At 52.3% G+C, this 15,731-nt stretch overlaps 3 protein-coding genes across 5 annotated transcripts in view; 1 reads left to right on the top strand and 2 right to left on the bottom strand.

Annotated features, from left to right (window-relative positions):
• The first annotated feature begins 1,017 nt into the window (after window positions 1–1,017).
• Window positions 1,018–6,323, top strand: LOC146237305 (E3 ubiquitin-protein ligase TRIM35-like). Its single transcript, XM_084685210.1, has 7 exons — window positions 1,018–1,458; window positions 2,144–2,239; window positions 2,595–2,831; window positions 2,922–2,944; window positions 3,523–3,641; window positions 4,338–4,528; window positions 4,984–6,323. The coding sequence occupies exons 1-7, from the start codon at window positions 1,204–1,206 to the stop codon at window positions 5,758–5,760; spliced, it is 1,698 nt and encodes a 565-aa protein (XP_084541336.1). The 5' UTR covers window positions 1,018–1,203; the 3' UTR covers window positions 5,761–6,323.
• Window positions 6,324–6,788: 465 nt separating this feature from the next.
• LOC146237304 (long-chain fatty acid transport protein 1-like) lies at window positions 6,789–13,550 on the bottom strand. Of its 2 annotated transcripts, none has more exons than XM_084685180.1 (15): window positions 13,195–13,550; window positions 12,706–12,887; window positions 12,092–12,230; window positions 11,443–11,559; window positions 11,231–11,369; window positions 10,845–11,024; window positions 10,180–10,249; window positions 9,868–9,959; window positions 9,077–9,186; window positions 8,459–8,668; window positions 8,147–8,276; window positions 7,935–8,072; window positions 7,573–7,737; window positions 7,185–7,334; window positions 6,789–6,988 (listed from the first exon to the last, which is right to left on the bottom strand). In XM_084685180.1, exons 2-15 carry the CDS (start codon window positions 12,867–12,869, stop codon window positions 6,831–6,833), a joined length of 1,962 nt encoding a protein of 653 aa, XP_084541306.1. In that variant the 5' UTR covers window positions 12,870–12,887; window positions 13,195–13,550; the 3' UTR covers window positions 6,789–6,830. The 2 variants fall into 2 exon arrangements, with proteins under 2 accessions (XP_084541306.1, XP_084541307.1); XM_084685181.1 differs by having other exon boundaries at window positions 8,147–8,273; window positions 13,195–13,549.
• A 315-nt stretch (window positions 13,551–13,865) lies between these two features.
• The window catches only part of LOC146237303 (adhesion G protein-coupled receptor E5-like), an 8,056-nt gene continuing 6,190 nt past the window's right edge, over window positions 13,866–15,731 (bottom strand). Inside the window, exons 13-17 of one of the 2 annotated variants that reach the window (XM_084685176.1) lie at window positions 15,727–15,731; window positions 15,234–15,392; window positions 14,929–15,100; window positions 14,593–14,691; window positions 13,866–14,486 (exon numbers count right to left, since the gene is read on the bottom strand). The exon at window positions 15,727–15,731 is cut by the window's right edge and continues 213 nt beyond it. In XM_084685176.1, coding sequence (XP_084541302.1) covers window positions 14,448–14,486; window positions 14,593–14,691; window positions 14,929–15,100; window positions 15,234–15,392; window positions 15,727–15,731 — 474 coding nt within the window. In that variant the 3' untranslated portion in view covers window positions 13,866–14,447. Of the gene's footprint in view, window positions 14,487–14,592; window positions 14,692–14,928; window positions 15,101–15,233; window positions 15,624–15,726 lie in introns of those variants that run through there. The other variant, XM_084685177.1, reaches the window with a different exon arrangement.

Raw genomic sequence — 15,731 nt, 5'->3', positions numbered from 1 at the left:
GGGGAGGCAAAGACACACACAGAGAGAGAGAGAGAGATAGAGAGAGAAAGGGAGAGAGAAGGGGAGAGAGACAGAGAGACAGAGAGAGAGAGAGAGAGAGAGACAGAGAGAGAGAGAGAGAGAGAGAGAGAGAGAGAGAGAGAGAGAGAGAGAGAGAGAGAGAGAGAGAGAGAGAGAGAGAGAGAGAGAGAGAGAGAGAGAGAGACAGACAGACAGACAGACAGACAGACAGAGACAGCGAGACAGAGCTTACAGAGAGAGAGAGAGAGAGAGAGAGAGAGAGAGAGAGAGAGAGAGAGAGAGAGAGAGAGAGAGAGAGAGAGTGTGTCTGGCCGTGTGGTCAGTGGTCTGATGGATTACGGTGCTTCATGTGATTATATATCACATGACCTGATCACATAACTCCAGGTCAGCGCATTACATCTGAGGGTGAGAGGGCCGATGGAATATCTCGTCTACATGTCTGTAGAAACGTACTTTGCATATTTAAAGATATGACATATAGGGTGATGGAATACAGATGCGTACTTCTAAATATATACATATAACATACACATTTTATTGTACTTTATCAATATATTATCATTATGTTTGTATAAACATTCAAACTAACTGCACAAAGGAATGATTTAAACGCTGGTACGTCTGGTCATTAAAATTTTACTGCTTTTACCATCAACAGGAGATAGACTTTAACGTTGCCTGGAACATGCGTGTGTGTTTGTGTTTCATGTGTATTCTGGTATATGTGGGACATAAGTTTGGAAGTGGGGGGAGAGATAGAGAGAGAGAGAGACATGCAGAAAGAGAGAGACATGCAGAGAGAGAGAGATGAGAGGGTAACTTGATCTTGTTGGAATGCTTTCAGTTCCAGCATGCATTCTGCACATGGAGACCTACATACAGCCCAAACACACACACACACACACTCACACGCACACACTGACATTAACACACACACAGACACACATGCGTACACACTGAGACATACACAGAAAGACAGACGCACTACAACCACTCTCTTTTGCACTGACTTCCTTTCTCCCTCTCTCAATCTTCTCCACCCTTTTCCTCTCTCTCTCTCTCTCTCTCTCTCTCTCTCTCTCTCTCTCTCTCTCTCTCTCTCTCTCTCTCTCTGTAAGCTCTGTAAGCTCTGCACTCCTGTTCTCTGTCCACTTCCCCAGTAAAGTTGCAGACAGACACATGGATGGAATTGTGGAAGCTCCAGCCCTGGACCCCCTGCTGTCCGGCCTGGCGTCCCTGCCACAGGACTTCCTCCCTGGGCCGGAGGGTGCCGGGAGGGCCCCTGGAGCTCTGGAAGTGTGCGGGGAACACAGAGCCGGGCTGAGTCTGTTCTGTCTGGATGAGCTGCAGCCGGTGTGCAGGGACTGTGGAGGCTCTGACAGACATGCAGGACACAGAGTCTACCCTGTCACAGAGGCTGTCAACGACTGTAAGGTAGGAGGCTGGGGCCGGGGCCGGGGCCGGGGCTGGGGCCGGGGCCGGGGCTGGGGCTGGGGCTGGGGCCGGGGCTGGGGCCGGAGCTGGGGCCGGGGCTGGGGCCGGGGCTGGGGCTGGGGCTGGGGCCGGGGCTGGGGCTGGGGTTGGGGTTGATAGAGTGAGACAGGGGTTGTGATTGTGGTATTCTAATGTTTTTGTGTCTAATGATGTGTTTGATCTCAGTCTCCAGGCAGGGAGTTATATTTCAAGGACTGTGTCATGTGATCAGGTCCAGGAACACACACACATACACCTGCTCCCCTACACATGAACTTAAGCCAGACCCGTTTGTCAGACACAAACAAACACCCACACTGAGAAACATATGCACACACATGTCAGTTGACATGATATAGTGCTGTTCTGTTCTCAGAATAACCTGGTGGCTGACAACAACATGGGACGGTTGGAGCTGCACACACACACACGCAGAAACATACCAAATATGTAAACCAATACACAATATTGAGAAGGAAAAAAATGCACATACATTCACAATATTTGTGAAAAAGATAAAGAGATATAGAAAGTGGGAGTGATACAGAGGGAGAAAGAAAAGGAAAAGGGAGAAATAGAGAAATAACTAGGAAGAATTCTGCCATAAGACAGATTTGAGAGTTGCAGTTCTCTACTTATCCACCAGGGGGAGCTGGTCATGTCTCTGTCCAAGCTGCAGGACGTTGCGATCAAGCTGGAGGGCTCCACACACACCTGCCAGCATGCCTCCACACACAACCAGGTATGGTGCACACACACACACACACACACACATACACACACACACACACACACATACATACCTGACACACTTCTTCTCTTGCCCCATCCTTCTCCATTCATCTTCCATCCCTCTCCCTTCTCTCCTCCTCCCTCTCTCCTCCTCCCTCTCTCCTCCTCTCTCCTCCTCTCTCCTCCTCCCTCTCTCCTCCTCCTCCTCTCTCCTCCTCCTTTCTCCTGTCTCCTACTCCTCTTCCTCCTCCTGTTTCCTCCTCCTCCTCCTCTCTCCTGTCTCCTGTCTCCTCTCTCCTCTCTCCTCTCTCCTCTCTCCTCTCTCCTCTCTCCTCTCTCCTCTCCCTTCCTCCTCCTCTCTCCAGCTCCAGGCCCAGCAGACGGAGGAGCAGATGAAGCAGGAGTTTGAGAGGTTGCACCAGTTCCTGAGAGAGGAGGAGGAGGCCAGACTGAGCATGCTCAGACAGGAGGAGGAGGAGAGGAGGAGGAGGGTGGAGGAGAAGAGGGACGCCATGACAACGGCCATGGAGGCTCTGGAGGAGAAGATTAGAGACATCGAACGGGAGATGGAGGAGGGGGCAGACGGCTTGAGCTTCCTGCAGGTACAGGAAGTGAGGTGTTGATGATGTCATGATGATGCAAAAGGATGTGCTAAGGGCAGTGCTGAGGGAAAAACATATTTTGTCTTCCAGAATTACAAGGAAACGGTGAAAAGGTAACCCTTTCCTTGCTTTCTATTTGTCTTTTCTTTCACACACACACACAGACACACACACACAGAGACACACACACACAGACACACACACACACACAGACACACACACACACACACACACAGACACACACACACACACACAGACACACACACACACACAGACACACACACACACACACACACACAGACACACACACACACACAGAGACACACACACAGACAGACACACACACACACACACAGAGACGCACACACAGACACACACACACACACAGACACACACACACACACACACAGACACACACACACACACAGACACACACACAGACACACACACACACACAGACACACACACACACACACAGACACACAGACAAACACACACACAGACACACACACACACACACACACAGAGACACACACACAGACACACACACACACACAGACACACACACACACACACAGAGACACACACACACTCAACTATTGTATGTTAACATTCATATCAATAGACAGATAGCATGTTAACTGCCAACTGACTATGTCTACTATGTGTGTGTGTGTGTGTGTGTGTGTAGGACGTGGGAGAGTCATGATGAACCAGAGAAGGTTTGTGGACCTCTGATAGACGTGTCCAAACACCTGGGCAACCTTCGCTACTCCGTCTGGAACAAGATGCTTAACATTGCCCCCTACAGTCAGTCTGAGTGTGTGTGTGTGTGTGTGTGTGTGGTGTGTGTGGTGTGTGTGTGTGGTGTGTGTGGTGTGTGTGTGTGTGGTGTGTGTGTGTGTGTGTGTGTGGTGTGTGTGGTGTGTGTGTGTGGTGTGTGTGGTGTGTGTGGTGTGTGTGTGTGGTGTGTGTGGTGTGTGTGTGTGTGGTGTGTGTGTGTGGTGTGTGTGGTGTGTGTGGTGTGTGTGTGTGAGGGGAAGTGAGCAAAACGAGAAGAAAAGGTGTCATGAAACATACACTGTGTGTGTGGGTGTCCCCCGTTTCCTCTCCTCCTCATCACTCCTCCTCCTCCTCATCCCTCCTCATCACTCCTCCTCCTCCTCATCACTCCTCCTCCTCCTCATCACTCCTCCTCCTCCTCATCACTTCTCATCCTCACCCTCCCCCATCTCCTCCTCGTCCTCCTCCTCATCACTCCTCACTCCCATCACTCCTCCTAAGCACTTTCTTGTATGAAAAGTGCTATTAAATAATATCTTACTTACTCCCCCTCCCCCATCTCCTCGTCCTCCTCCCCCATCCTCTGCTCATCCTCCTCACCCTCCCCCATCTCCTCCTCACCCTCCCCCATCCTCTCCTCCTCACCCTCCTCATCTCCTCCTCCTCACCCTCCCCCATCTCCTCCTTACCCGCCCCCATCTCCTCCACCTCCACCTCCTCCAGCCCCAGTGACCCTGGATCCCACCACGGCTAGCCCAGCTCTGTGCCTCGGTCCTGGGCTGAGCTGTGTCCGTGTGTCCCCTGAGGAGGACCAGAGGCCGTCCCTGCCGGCCGGCCCTGAACGCTTCCACCCTTACTATGCTGTCGTGGGGCGAGAGGCAATCAGCTCCGGGAACCACTACTGGGATGTGGAGGTGGATCATTGATTCCCTCTCTTACTCACTCATTCACTCATTCATTCACTCAGTCAATTATTTGTTCACTCAGTCATTCATTTGTTCACTCACTCATTCATTTACTCATTCATTCATTCATTCATAAATTCATTAACTCACTCATACATTCATTCATTTATCCTGGAAGAATTCATTCACTTACTCATTCATTTCTTCTGGAGGACTTAATTAAGGAATTCAGTCTTTTTGTTGCTTTGTTTGTAATCCATCCATCCAAGTCATTCATTCATTCATGAAGAGTTCACTCTTCCACACACATTCATTCATGTATCCATCCATTTCTCTCTTTTTTTCTTTCTTTTTTGTATGTTTTCCTCCCTTCTTCCTGTTCCTCTTCCTGTTCCTCTTCCTGTTCCTCTTCCTGTTCCTCTTCCTGTTCCTCTTCCTGTTCCTCTTTCTCTTTCCGACTCAAGGTGGGCAACAGCACCAACTGGACGCTGGGCGTGGCCAGCCAATTGGTGCGCAGGAGGGAGGAGTTTGAGGCGTGTCCGGAGGCGGGGCTCTGGTGTCTCAGCCTACGGGACGGGACCTACCGCGCCCTGGCCACGCCCTCCCAGGTGCTCCCCCTCCAGGAGACGGGCCCCCCGCGGAGGGTGAGGGTGAGCGTGAGCTGGGAGCAGGGCAGCGTCGTCTTCAGGGACGGCCACACGGACCTCCACCTCTACACCTTCACCCACCGCTTCACCCAGGCGCTGCAGCCGTACTTCGAGAGCATCTGCTCCAGGGGTCAGCTGAAGGTGCTGCCCAGGAAGGTCACCGTGGCGACCGGACTACATCAGATTCCGTTCGTGGACGAGGATCGCCAGGAGATCCACGCGTCGTCCAATGAGGAGGCAGGATCAGTCGAGGCGAGTCGATCCGCCGACGAGAAGGAGATCTCAGAGACGATCAGAAATGGATCTCCTGTCAAGACACTGCAGGCTGGAAACTCAACCGATGATCCGGTTGGAGGGAAGAGGAGATCTGCTGACAAGGCCTCCAGAACCAATCAGAATCCAATCCCAAAGTCAAAATCTACTGGGAAGACCAAAGAAAGGGGATCTCCTGCCAGCAAGAAGACAACGGGCATCAGGTTAGCGGCCGGCTACCATGTCTCTCTGAGCAGATCCCTCCAGATCACCAGGTCTCCAAGCAACAGCCTGGCGACGCCAGTCGCAGACGTGGCAAATAAGCTTAGAGACGATGACTAGGCGTGGAGTGTGTCACGGTGGAGGGTGAGGTCACAGTGGGGTGTGAGGTCACAGTGGAGGGTGAGGTCACAGTGGGGTGTGAGGTCACAGTGGGGTGTGAGGTCACAGTGGAGGGTGAGGTCACAGTGGAGGGTGAGGTCACAGTGGAGGGTGAGGTCACAGTGGGGTGTGAGGTCACAGTGGGGTGTGAGGTCACAGTGGAGGGTGAGGTCACAGTGGAGGGTGAGGTCACAGTGGAGGGTGAGGTCACAGTGGGGTGTGAGGTCACAGTGGAGGGTGAGGTCACAGTGGAGGGTGAGGTCACAGTGGGAACTCCATGAATGCAATTGTGACAGCTATGGGATTTTATTTTGTTTTTATGCAGGCTTAGGTTTTTAGACGTTTTTAACTGTAGTTAAATGATCTCAGTATTAACATGAACGTTCCTTTCCTGTGTTGAAACGATCATACTTTGTCGATGTTCTGTAAGTTTTCATGGTTATAAAGTTGAGTGTGACAGATGTTAAAAAACATATCGAGTCACACTAAATGGAAATAAGCAATAAAGAGGGACTGTGAGAAAATATGTTTTATTACATACACACAAAGATTATTATCTGTAGGATTAGACAAGACCATCAATTACCCACAAGCCCTTGCATTTTAGAGAAGTCCATTTCTCCTGACACTGATGTCGGCAGGGCTTTCATAGACTGTCTCTCTCTCTCTCTCTCCACCTATCTCTCTCTCTCCCTCTCTCTCCCTTTCCACCTATCTCTCTCTCTCCCTCTCTCTCCCTTTCCACCTATCTCTCTCTCTCTCTCCCCCTCTCTCTCTCTCTCTCTCTCTCTCCCTTTCCACCTATCTCTCTCCCTCTCTCTCCCTTTCCACCTATCTCTCTCCCTCTCTCTCCCTTTCCACCTATCTCTCTCCCTCTCTCTCTTTCCACCTATCTCTCTCCCTCTCTCTCTTTCCACCTATCTCTCTCTCTCTCACTCCCCCCCCCTCTCTCTCTCTCTCTCTCTCTCTCTCTCACTCCCCCCCCTCTCTCTCTCTCTCTCTCTCTCTCTCTCTATCTCCCCCTCTCTCTCTCATAATCTCACCCTGCCTTCAGTAATGTCTCTATAAAGCTCTTCAGTGAGAGCCTCACAACGCCCTGCTCTGCTGTTCAGGAAGTAGATCCGGTCGGCAGTTTGCTGTGGGTCGTATCCCTGCTTCTGTAGACGGGTCTTCTGGATTTTGAACGTTCCTGAAGAGAGAGGAGAGAAAGTAGATCCGCCTACTGTTTGTGTGCACAGTTGTCTTTGCACGGTTCCGTGTGAATTTGTCTGTGTGTGTGTGTACGTGTGTGTGTGTACGTGTGTGTGTGTACGTGTGTGTGTGTACGTGTGTGTGTGTACGTGTGTGTGTGTACGTGTGTGTGTGTACGTGTGTGTGTGTCTCACCTGTGGTGTCCACCTGAGGACAGAGGCGCAGGAAGAGAGGATGGGCGTACGAGGGCAAGGCTCTCTGCAGCGCCTGCAGGAGCGCATCACCATCACCCAAATCAAACGCACTTTCTGCCACAGCAGCCATTCCTGCCTTCCCCTCCATGCCTGCACACACACACACGCACACACACACAGGTTGTTTTTTCTATCTTAGTGGGGCCCGAGCATTCACTTCCATTCATATTGTTTAGTTTCTGAACCCTATAACCTCCTGAAGAACCCCTCTAATGCTCTGGTACAGACACATGCATGCACACACCTCCTACAGGCACACACACACCTACTACAGGCACACACACACCTCTTACAGGCACACACACCTGGTACAGACACACACACACACCTGGTACAGGTACTCCGTAGACGGCAACGTCCGCCTGTCCCAGCATGCAGCCGAGGACTCCCTCCACCTCGCTGGTCGACACGTTCTCTCCTCTCCAGCGGAACGTGTCTCCACCACGGTCACGGAAGAAAATATAACCCAGCTCATCCATCACCAGGATATCACCTGGAAGAACACAGAACTATAGTGTCCATCACCTGGATGTCACCTGGAGGAACACAGAACTATAGTGTCCATCACCAGGATATCACCTGGAAGAACACAGAACTATAGTGTCCATCACCTGGATGTCACCTGGAGGAACACAGAACTATAGTGTCTATCACCTGGAAAAGAACAAGATAAAAATAGTGTGTGTTTACCTGAGAGGTAGGCAGAGTCTCCCTTTTTGAAAACGTTGTGAGCTATCTTCTTATTGGTTGCTTCTTGATCAACGTATCCATCGAACCTCCTGACTGGGTCGTTCTGGTCGATTCGACCAACCAGGAGACCAGGCTCACCTGGGGGGCAGGAGAAGTAAGAATGCATGTGTGTGTGTGTGTGTGTGTGTGTGTGAGTGTGTTTGTGTCCTTACCAGGAGCACAGGGAACACAGAGCCCATGAGAGTCTCTGATCAGCTCCATGCTGTCTTCCTCCACCCGGAGCAGCCTGATGGGGTAAAACCAAGGCAGGATACGACTGTTGAAGCCACACGCCCCCACCTGCTGGTCGGGGGAGCACATTACTGCCAGCACCACTGCTCTCTCTCTCTCTCTCTCTCTCTCTCTCTCTCTCTCTCTCTCTCTCTCTCTCTCTCTCTCTCTCTCTCTCTCTCTCTCTCTCTCTCTCTCTCTCTTTCCCTCTCTGTCTCTTTCCCTCCCTCCCTCCCTCACACACACACACACACCTTGCCGTCCACGTTGATGATGCTGCAGTTACACTCGGTGGCTCCGTAGAACTCTCCGACGCGCCGGATTCTGAACCGACGAACAAACTCCTCCCACACCGCCGGCCGCAGCCCGTTACCCATGGCAACGCGAACGCGGTGACGCGTCTCCGAGAGACAAGGGGGCTGAGCCAGCAGGTAGCGACATATCTCACCTATGTACTGTACAACCTGCACACACACACACACACCACACACACACCACACACACACCATACACACACCACACACACACACCATACACACACACCACACACACACACCATACACACACACCACACACACACACACCATACACACCCATCACACACACACCACACACACACACACACCATACGTACCCATCACACACACACCACGCACACACACACCACACACACACACACACACACCACACACACACAAACACCATACGTACCCATCACACACACACCACACACACACACACCACACACACACACCATACACACACACCACACACACACACCACACACATGAATAGAGAAGCTCCAACACATCCATGTATGTGTTGCTAGGCTCCTGCCCGCCAGCACGGCTGTGTGTGATTGGTGGACTCACCGTGCAGTTGTGTTTGACACAGTCGTTCCAGAAGCTTCTGGCTGAGAACTTCCTCTTGATCACCACCGTCACACCGTTCAGAAGACACTGGCCCACCCCCATGATGTTCCCTTGACACACAAATATACACACACAGAGTTAAAGGGTAGAACAAGGGTGTGGAGTGATGAAGAGAGAGATGGAGAGGTAGAAAGAGAGGCAGGGTGTAGCTGCAGAGTGGTAGAGAGGCAGCAAGAGAGGCAGGGTGTAGCTGCAGAGTGGTAGAGAGGCAGCAAGAGAGGCAGGGTGTACCTGCAGGGTGGTAGAGAGGCAGCAAGAGAGGGAGGGTGTACCTGCAGAGTGGTAGAGAGGCAGCAAGAGAGGCAGGGTGTACCTGCAGAGTGGTAGAGAGGCAGCAAGAGAGGCAGGGTGTACCTGCAGAGTGGTAGAGAGGCAGCAAGAGAGGGGTGTACCTGCAGAGTGGTAGAGAGGCAGCAAGAGAGGCAGGGTGTAGCTGCAGAGTGGTAGAGAGGCAGGGTGTAGCTGCAGAGTGGTAGAGAGGCAGCAAGAGAGGCAGGGTGTACCTGCAGAGTGGTAGAGAGGCAGCAAGAGAGGGGTGTACCTGCAGAGTGGTAGAGAGGCAGCAAGAGAGGCAGGGTGTACCTGCAGAGTGGTAGAGAGGCAGCAAGAGAGGGGTGTACCTGCAGAGTGGTAGAGAGGCAGCAAGAGAGGCAGGGTGTAGCTGCAGAGTGGTAGAGAGGCAGGGTGTAGCTGCAGAGTGGTAGAGAGGCAGCAAGAGAGGCAGGGTGTACCTGCAGAGTGGTAGAGAGGCAGGCAGCAGTAGATGATGTCATCGTGACGCAGCCCAAACGCATAGAACACAGAGGATGGGATCCGGTAGTACCTGAGAACAGACGGAACACTCTGGAACACATTGTAGAACACACTGCTGAACACACTGTAGAACACTAGAACACACTGCTGAACACTAGAACACACTGCTGAACACACTGACAGACAGACACAGAGAGAGAGATAGAGAGAGATAGAGAGAGAGAGAGAGAGAGAGAGAGAGAGAGAGAGAGAGAGAGAGAGAGAGAGAGAGAGAGAGGGTCTTCCTGTACCTGCTGTGGACGACAATGGCAGCTTTAGGCAGACCTGTGGTGCCTGACGTAAATATGTAGAACAGTCTGTCTGTAGAGAGGTAGGGAGGGAGGGAGGGTATGAAGGGGGAGGGAGAGAGAGGGAGGGAGATGAAGGGGGAGGGAGAGAGAGAGAGGGAGGGAGGGAGGGAGAGGGAGAGGGAGAGGGAGAGGGAGAGGGAGAGAGAGAGAGAGAGAGAGAGAGAGAGAGAGAGAGAGAGAGAGAGAGAGAGAGAGAGAGAAGGAGGGAGGGAAGCGGGAGGGAGGAAAGAGGGAGGGAAAGAAGGAGGGAAAGAGGGAGGGATGGATGGAGAGAGAGGGATGAAGGGGAAGGGAGAGAGAGGGAGGGAGAGATGTGTATGCACATGCACAGGCAACAGCTTGAATACCAATATCTTAGGAATTTTTTGACACACACAGACACACACAGACACACACAGACACACACAGTCACAAAGTCACATAGTCACACTGTCACACACACAGTCACACACACACGGACACTGTGAAGAGGAGTAGAGGAGGAGTAGAACATGCAGCAGCTTGTTGACTATCATCTTATCTTAAAGGAAACTTTTACTTTAACTCTCTCTCTCCCTCTCTCTCTCTCTCTCTGTCTCTCTCTCTCACACACACACAGTACAGACCGTTGAATCCCTTGCTGTGCGTCTGTGGAGGAGGGTGTCTGGGAGCAGAGGCCAGCAGGGGGTCCAGGTGGAGGTGTCCAGGGGGGCAGGGAGGGGGGCAGGCGGTGTCTCCTCCCCCCTCCTCCCCCGTACGGAACAAGAGCACACAGGGATCTAGGGAACCCTGCACCTCCCTCACCTCTGGAGGAGGGAGAGAGGGTGGGAGAGAGAGGGAGAGAGGGGGAGAGAGGGGGAGATAAGAGGAGAGAGGGGGAGAGAGAAGAAGAAAGGGGGAGAGAGAAGGAGAGAGGGGGAGAGAGAGGGAGATAGGAGGACAGGCAATCAAACAAAATCTGCACAATCAAAACATGACGTGTGTGTGTGTGTGTGTGAGGATAGACTCCAACCCTTTGAAAGCTCCGCCCCAAAAACAACTGCCTTGGCCTGGACCACGCCCAAGCAGTGCAGCAGCGAATCACGTCGCAGGTTGTAGTTGATGAGGGCAGCCTCTACACCAATCATAGCGAGGCCCAGCCACAGGGCCACCTAGGTCATCAAGACGCAGGTTTTAATCATTTGTTTCCACGTCTTTATTCCTGTCGTCGTGCCGTCTACTCACCACCAAGGGGCGGCTCTCCAGGTAGAGGGCCACCACGTCGCCCGGCGCCCAGCCCTGAGCAAGAGCCCAGTGAGCCACAGCATGGCTCTGCTCTGCCAGCTCCCGAAAGCTCCACACCTGGGAGGGGGGAGGAGGATGGGAGGGGAGGGGAGGATGGGAGGGGATGGGGAGACAGGGAAAAAGAGGAAGTAACACTCATCAAAATCCTTCTCCCCACCCCTCCTCTCTCCCCACGCCCTACCTCCCCCCCTCACCTCTCCGGAGTGGTTGTCCCTCCCTCCCCCCTCACCTCTCCGGAGTGGTCGTCCCTCCCTCCCCCCCTCACCTCTCCGGAGTGGTCGTCCCTCCCGCCCCCCCTCACCTCTCCGGAGTGGTCGTCCCTCCCTCCCCCCCTCACCTCTCCGGAGTGGTCGTCCCTCCCGCCCCCCCTCACCTCTCCGGAGTGGTCGTCCCTCCCTCCCCCCCTCACCTCTCCGGAGTGGTCGTCCCTCCCGCCCCCCCTCACCTCTCCGGAGTGGTCGTCCCTCCCTCCCCCCTCACCTCTCCGGAGTGGTCGTCCCTCCCTCCCCCCCTCACCTCTCCGGAGTGGTCGTCCCTCCCTCCCCCCCTCACCTCTCCGGAGTGGTCGTCCCTCCCTCCCCCCCCTCACCTCTCCGGAGTGGTCGTCCACCAGAGCAGGCTTGTCGGGGTGCAGCGCCACCCGCTGGCTGAACAGGGACGGAATAGTGCTGCCCATGCTGTGATGCTGGCACAGGCCAGCCCGCACACGGAGAACCATGACCAGACCCCTGTGGGGGGGGGGGGAGGGGGGAGAGGGGGGGGGGGATGGTGGAGGAAAGAATGAGGGAGTAGTGGTAGAGGGGGAGGAAGGGAGAGGAGTTGAGAAATTTGATATAGTCAAGACACAAAGTAACAACAAGGTGAGTCACATACACACAGTATATCCACACACACCACACACACACCACACACACACACCACGCACACACACACACCACACACCACACACACACCACGCACACACACACACCACACACCACACACACCACACACACACACACACACACACACCACACACCACACACACCACACACACACACACACCACACACCACACACACACACTACACACACACCACACACCACACACACACACACACCACACACCACACACACACACACCACACACACACACTACACACACACACACACCACGCACACACACACACACACCACGCACACATGCGCGGTCCTCCTCACTCACGCCATGTCTCTCCTGATGGTGCGCAGTGCGATGTAGAGGACCCTCCAGCCACCCCAGCAGAGCCCCACCGCCAGCCCGCCCAGCAGGCACCACAGCCGGGGTACAGCGCACAGCCACAGCCCCGCCACGGAGCACAGCAGGGCCGCTACAGCGCTGCTCAGCATACCTCACACGATCACGGACTGGAGAGGAGGGAAGGGGGGGAGGAACAGAAGAGGAGAGGTCAAGGATGTATTTTATCTTAAGAATTTACATGTATAAGGGAGAAAGAGAGAGGGAGAGAGAGAGAGAGAGAGAGGCATAGAGAGCGAGAGAGACAAAGAGCGAGAGAGAGAGAGAGAGAGAGAGAGAGAGAGAGAGAGAGAGAGAGAGAGAGAGAGAGAGAGAGAGAGAGAGAGAGCGAGAGCGAGAGAGAGAGTAGCCTATCTCAAATAACAACTTGTATAAGACCACACAAGTGTTAATAGTAGCGCAATTGTGGATTCTTACCCGCTGGTTTCCTCCTATTGACCAGATCAGTTGCTTCTCCTTCTGACGTTCCAAGGTTCGTGCAGCGAGGAGCGGTGTTTGTGAGTGTTGACAGGCGCTCAGGGGCTCTCCGTGTCAGCCGGCACTGACACAGCTCGCAGTTCACTATGTTCAAAAACCTTAATGGCAAAAACTTTGTTCATAGAAAAACCTCACAAGCTGTCATTCTTTTTTTTTTTTTTTTAACAAAGACGCAAAGATAATCTATATCTATACTGACCATCTATACCAACTGATCAATTTACTTCATTATTTCAAGGCGGCGGGATTTGTTTTTAAGAATCCAGACGGACTAGGAGAAGATTACGTCTCCAACAGGTGAAGAGCAACTGTCCCGATAACTGACATTCCACAAAACCAACGCCCACAATCCAGACACGCCATTCGCGCTCAGACGTGCCCGTCAAAATAAATAAAAAATACATTAAACGCGTCTTCCTGTCATGTTTGACGCTTAGGCGGGTGGAGGCTTGTGATGTGCCGCGAGATCATTTAAATGCGAGAGTGAACAGCGGCACTTTAGAAACAGAATGCATGGGGAACGTGGAACCAGACTGAGAGATGCAGGAGCGTGGGCTCCACCTGTATTCTACCTATCTGTGCGTGTAAAATAGAAAATTACGGCACACACATACATTTAAAAAAACGTTTATTATAAAAAAATATCACAAAAAGGGTTGAAAAATGTTGTTGAAAAATGTTACAAATATTACATTCTCATAGAAAAAATAAGGTCGGCCATTGTTCTGTAAAGAAAGCCCTTATTTAAATATGCACGGTTATATATATTACAGATTCTTTAAACCACATATACACAAAAACGGAGTGATAATAAAATATTTGGTCACTTGTCTCCTATCTTTGCAGTGAATCCCCCTTCCTTTCTAAATACCAAAGATGGTCTACGCTAAAAAGTCAAAATGTAAATCTCAAAATAAACAATGTGTACCATCTACTGTAGCTCTGATTCAAGCTGAGGATTCCTACATGCTGATGTTATAATGTTCACAGGAAAACCTGTCGTTGTGACGTACCTTATTCTACAGCATTATTGATTTATAAAGCTAAAGTATTTTACTACAAATGCTTTCCTCCTATTGGCTAACATGTGACAAGAGCTCATATTGGAAGAAACCAGGCAGAGCGTGAGGCGTGATTGGCTGAAGGGAAGTTGTAGAATGGTGGACAGATGGTTCACAATGCATTGTTGGAGTTCAGATCTGAGATTCTCCAGTGTGGTGACTCTGCAACCCCTGACAACCACAGAACACAAGTAAGGGGTGAGTGTGAATGTCTGTGTGTTTCTTTGTGTGTGTTTATACCTGTATATGTGTGTGTGTGTGTGTGTGTGTTGAGCACCTGTGATTGGCTGGAGGGGTTGGTGGTACTGAAGTCTGAGTATCTCTTCTTCTTTGGTGTGCAGATGCAGGACAAGAAGTTGCTGTACTCCTCTCTCACCTGCAGGAGGCAGCAGAGATACACTCAGAGTCTATCTCCACACACACACACCCCCACACGCCCACACTCACACGTACACACACCCCCCCTACACACACACACTCACACACACACCCCCTCACACATTCTCACACACCCACACACACACACTCACACACACACACCCTCACACACACTCACACACCCCCTCACACACACTCACACACCCACACACACACATACAGGTACTCCCCACACCTGTTTGGAGAGCAGGCAGTGCAGGATGAAGAACAGCGCCCCCTGCAGGCTGTTGAAGGCGGTGAAGAGGTAGAGCAGGGCGGGGGAGCCGTGGTCCTGGAACAGCAGCGCTCCCAGCATCCACATCACACCCAGCACACACAGCTGTGCTGCAGCTGTCAGTGTAAACACCCTGGACACACACACACACACACACAATCAGACACACACACACACACACACACACAGCTGTGCCACAGCTGTCAGTGTAAACACCCTGGACACACACACACACACACACACTGACACACACACACGTCCTCTACCTGATCTTGCGCAGCTGGGAGACTTCTGGGTTGAGGCTGGTGAACTTCTGGGCCAGTCTCCACATGGTGACCAGGAAGAAGATGACGTTGACGAACACGATGGTGCACACAGGACCAAAGAAACTCCACATGAGGCCATGTTCAAGAGACAGCCAGCAACTGGGACAGAGATGAGGTCATCAGTGAGGGACAGAGATGAGGTCATCAGTGAGGGACAGACATGAGGTCATCAGCAAGGGACAGATATGAGGTCATCAGTGAGGGACAGAAATGATGTCATCAGTGAGGGACAGACATGAGGTCATCAGCAAGGGACAGATATGAGGTCATCAGTGAGGGACAGAAATGATGTCATCAGTGAGGGACAGACATGAGGTCATCAGCAAGGGACTGATATGAGGTCATCAGTGAGGGACAGAAATGATGTCATCAGTGAGGGACAAACATGAGGTCATCAGGTAGGGACAGAGATGAACACCCCTCCCCCCCTTACTACTG

Source organism: Hypomesus nipponensis, chromosome 21 (assembly GCF_054491055.1).
Source record: "Hypomesus nipponensis isolate SF chromosome 21, ASM5449105v1, whole genome shotgun sequence".
NCBI lineage: Eukaryota > Metazoa > Chordata > Actinopteri > Osmeriformes > Osmeridae > Hypomesus > Hypomesus nipponensis.
This window is presented reverse-complemented; position numbering and strand designations above follow the sequence as displayed.

Excerpts from the sequence above, each read along its gene's own strand:
- LOC146237305 (XM_084685210.1), top strand. The coding sequence starts at position 1,204 with ATGGATGGAATTGTGGAAGCTCCAGCCCTGGACCCCCTGCTGTCCGGC. Across the intron at positions 1,459-2,143 it reads AGGCTGTCAACGACTGTAAG|GGGGAGCTGGTCATGTCTCT; the intron begins GTAGGAGGCTGG and ends CTTATCCACCAG. Across the intron at positions 2,240-2,594 it reads ATGCCTCCACACACAACCAG|CTCCAGGCCCAGCAGACGGA; the intron begins GTATGGTGCACA and ends TCCTCTCTCCAG.
- LOC146237304 (XM_084685180.1), bottom strand. The coding sequence starts at position 12,869 with ATGCTGAGCAGCGCTGTAGCGGCCCTGCTGTGCTCCGTGGCGGGGCTG. Across the intron at positions 11,560-12,091 it reads TGGACGACCACTCCGGAGAG|GTGTGGAGCTTTCGGGAGCT; the intron begins GTGAGGGGGGGG and ends CCCCCCTCCCAG. Across the intron at positions 11,370-11,442 it reads TGGAGAGCCGCCCCTTGGTG|GTGGCCCTGTGGCTGGGCCT; the intron begins GTGAGTAGACGG and ends TTGATGACCTAG.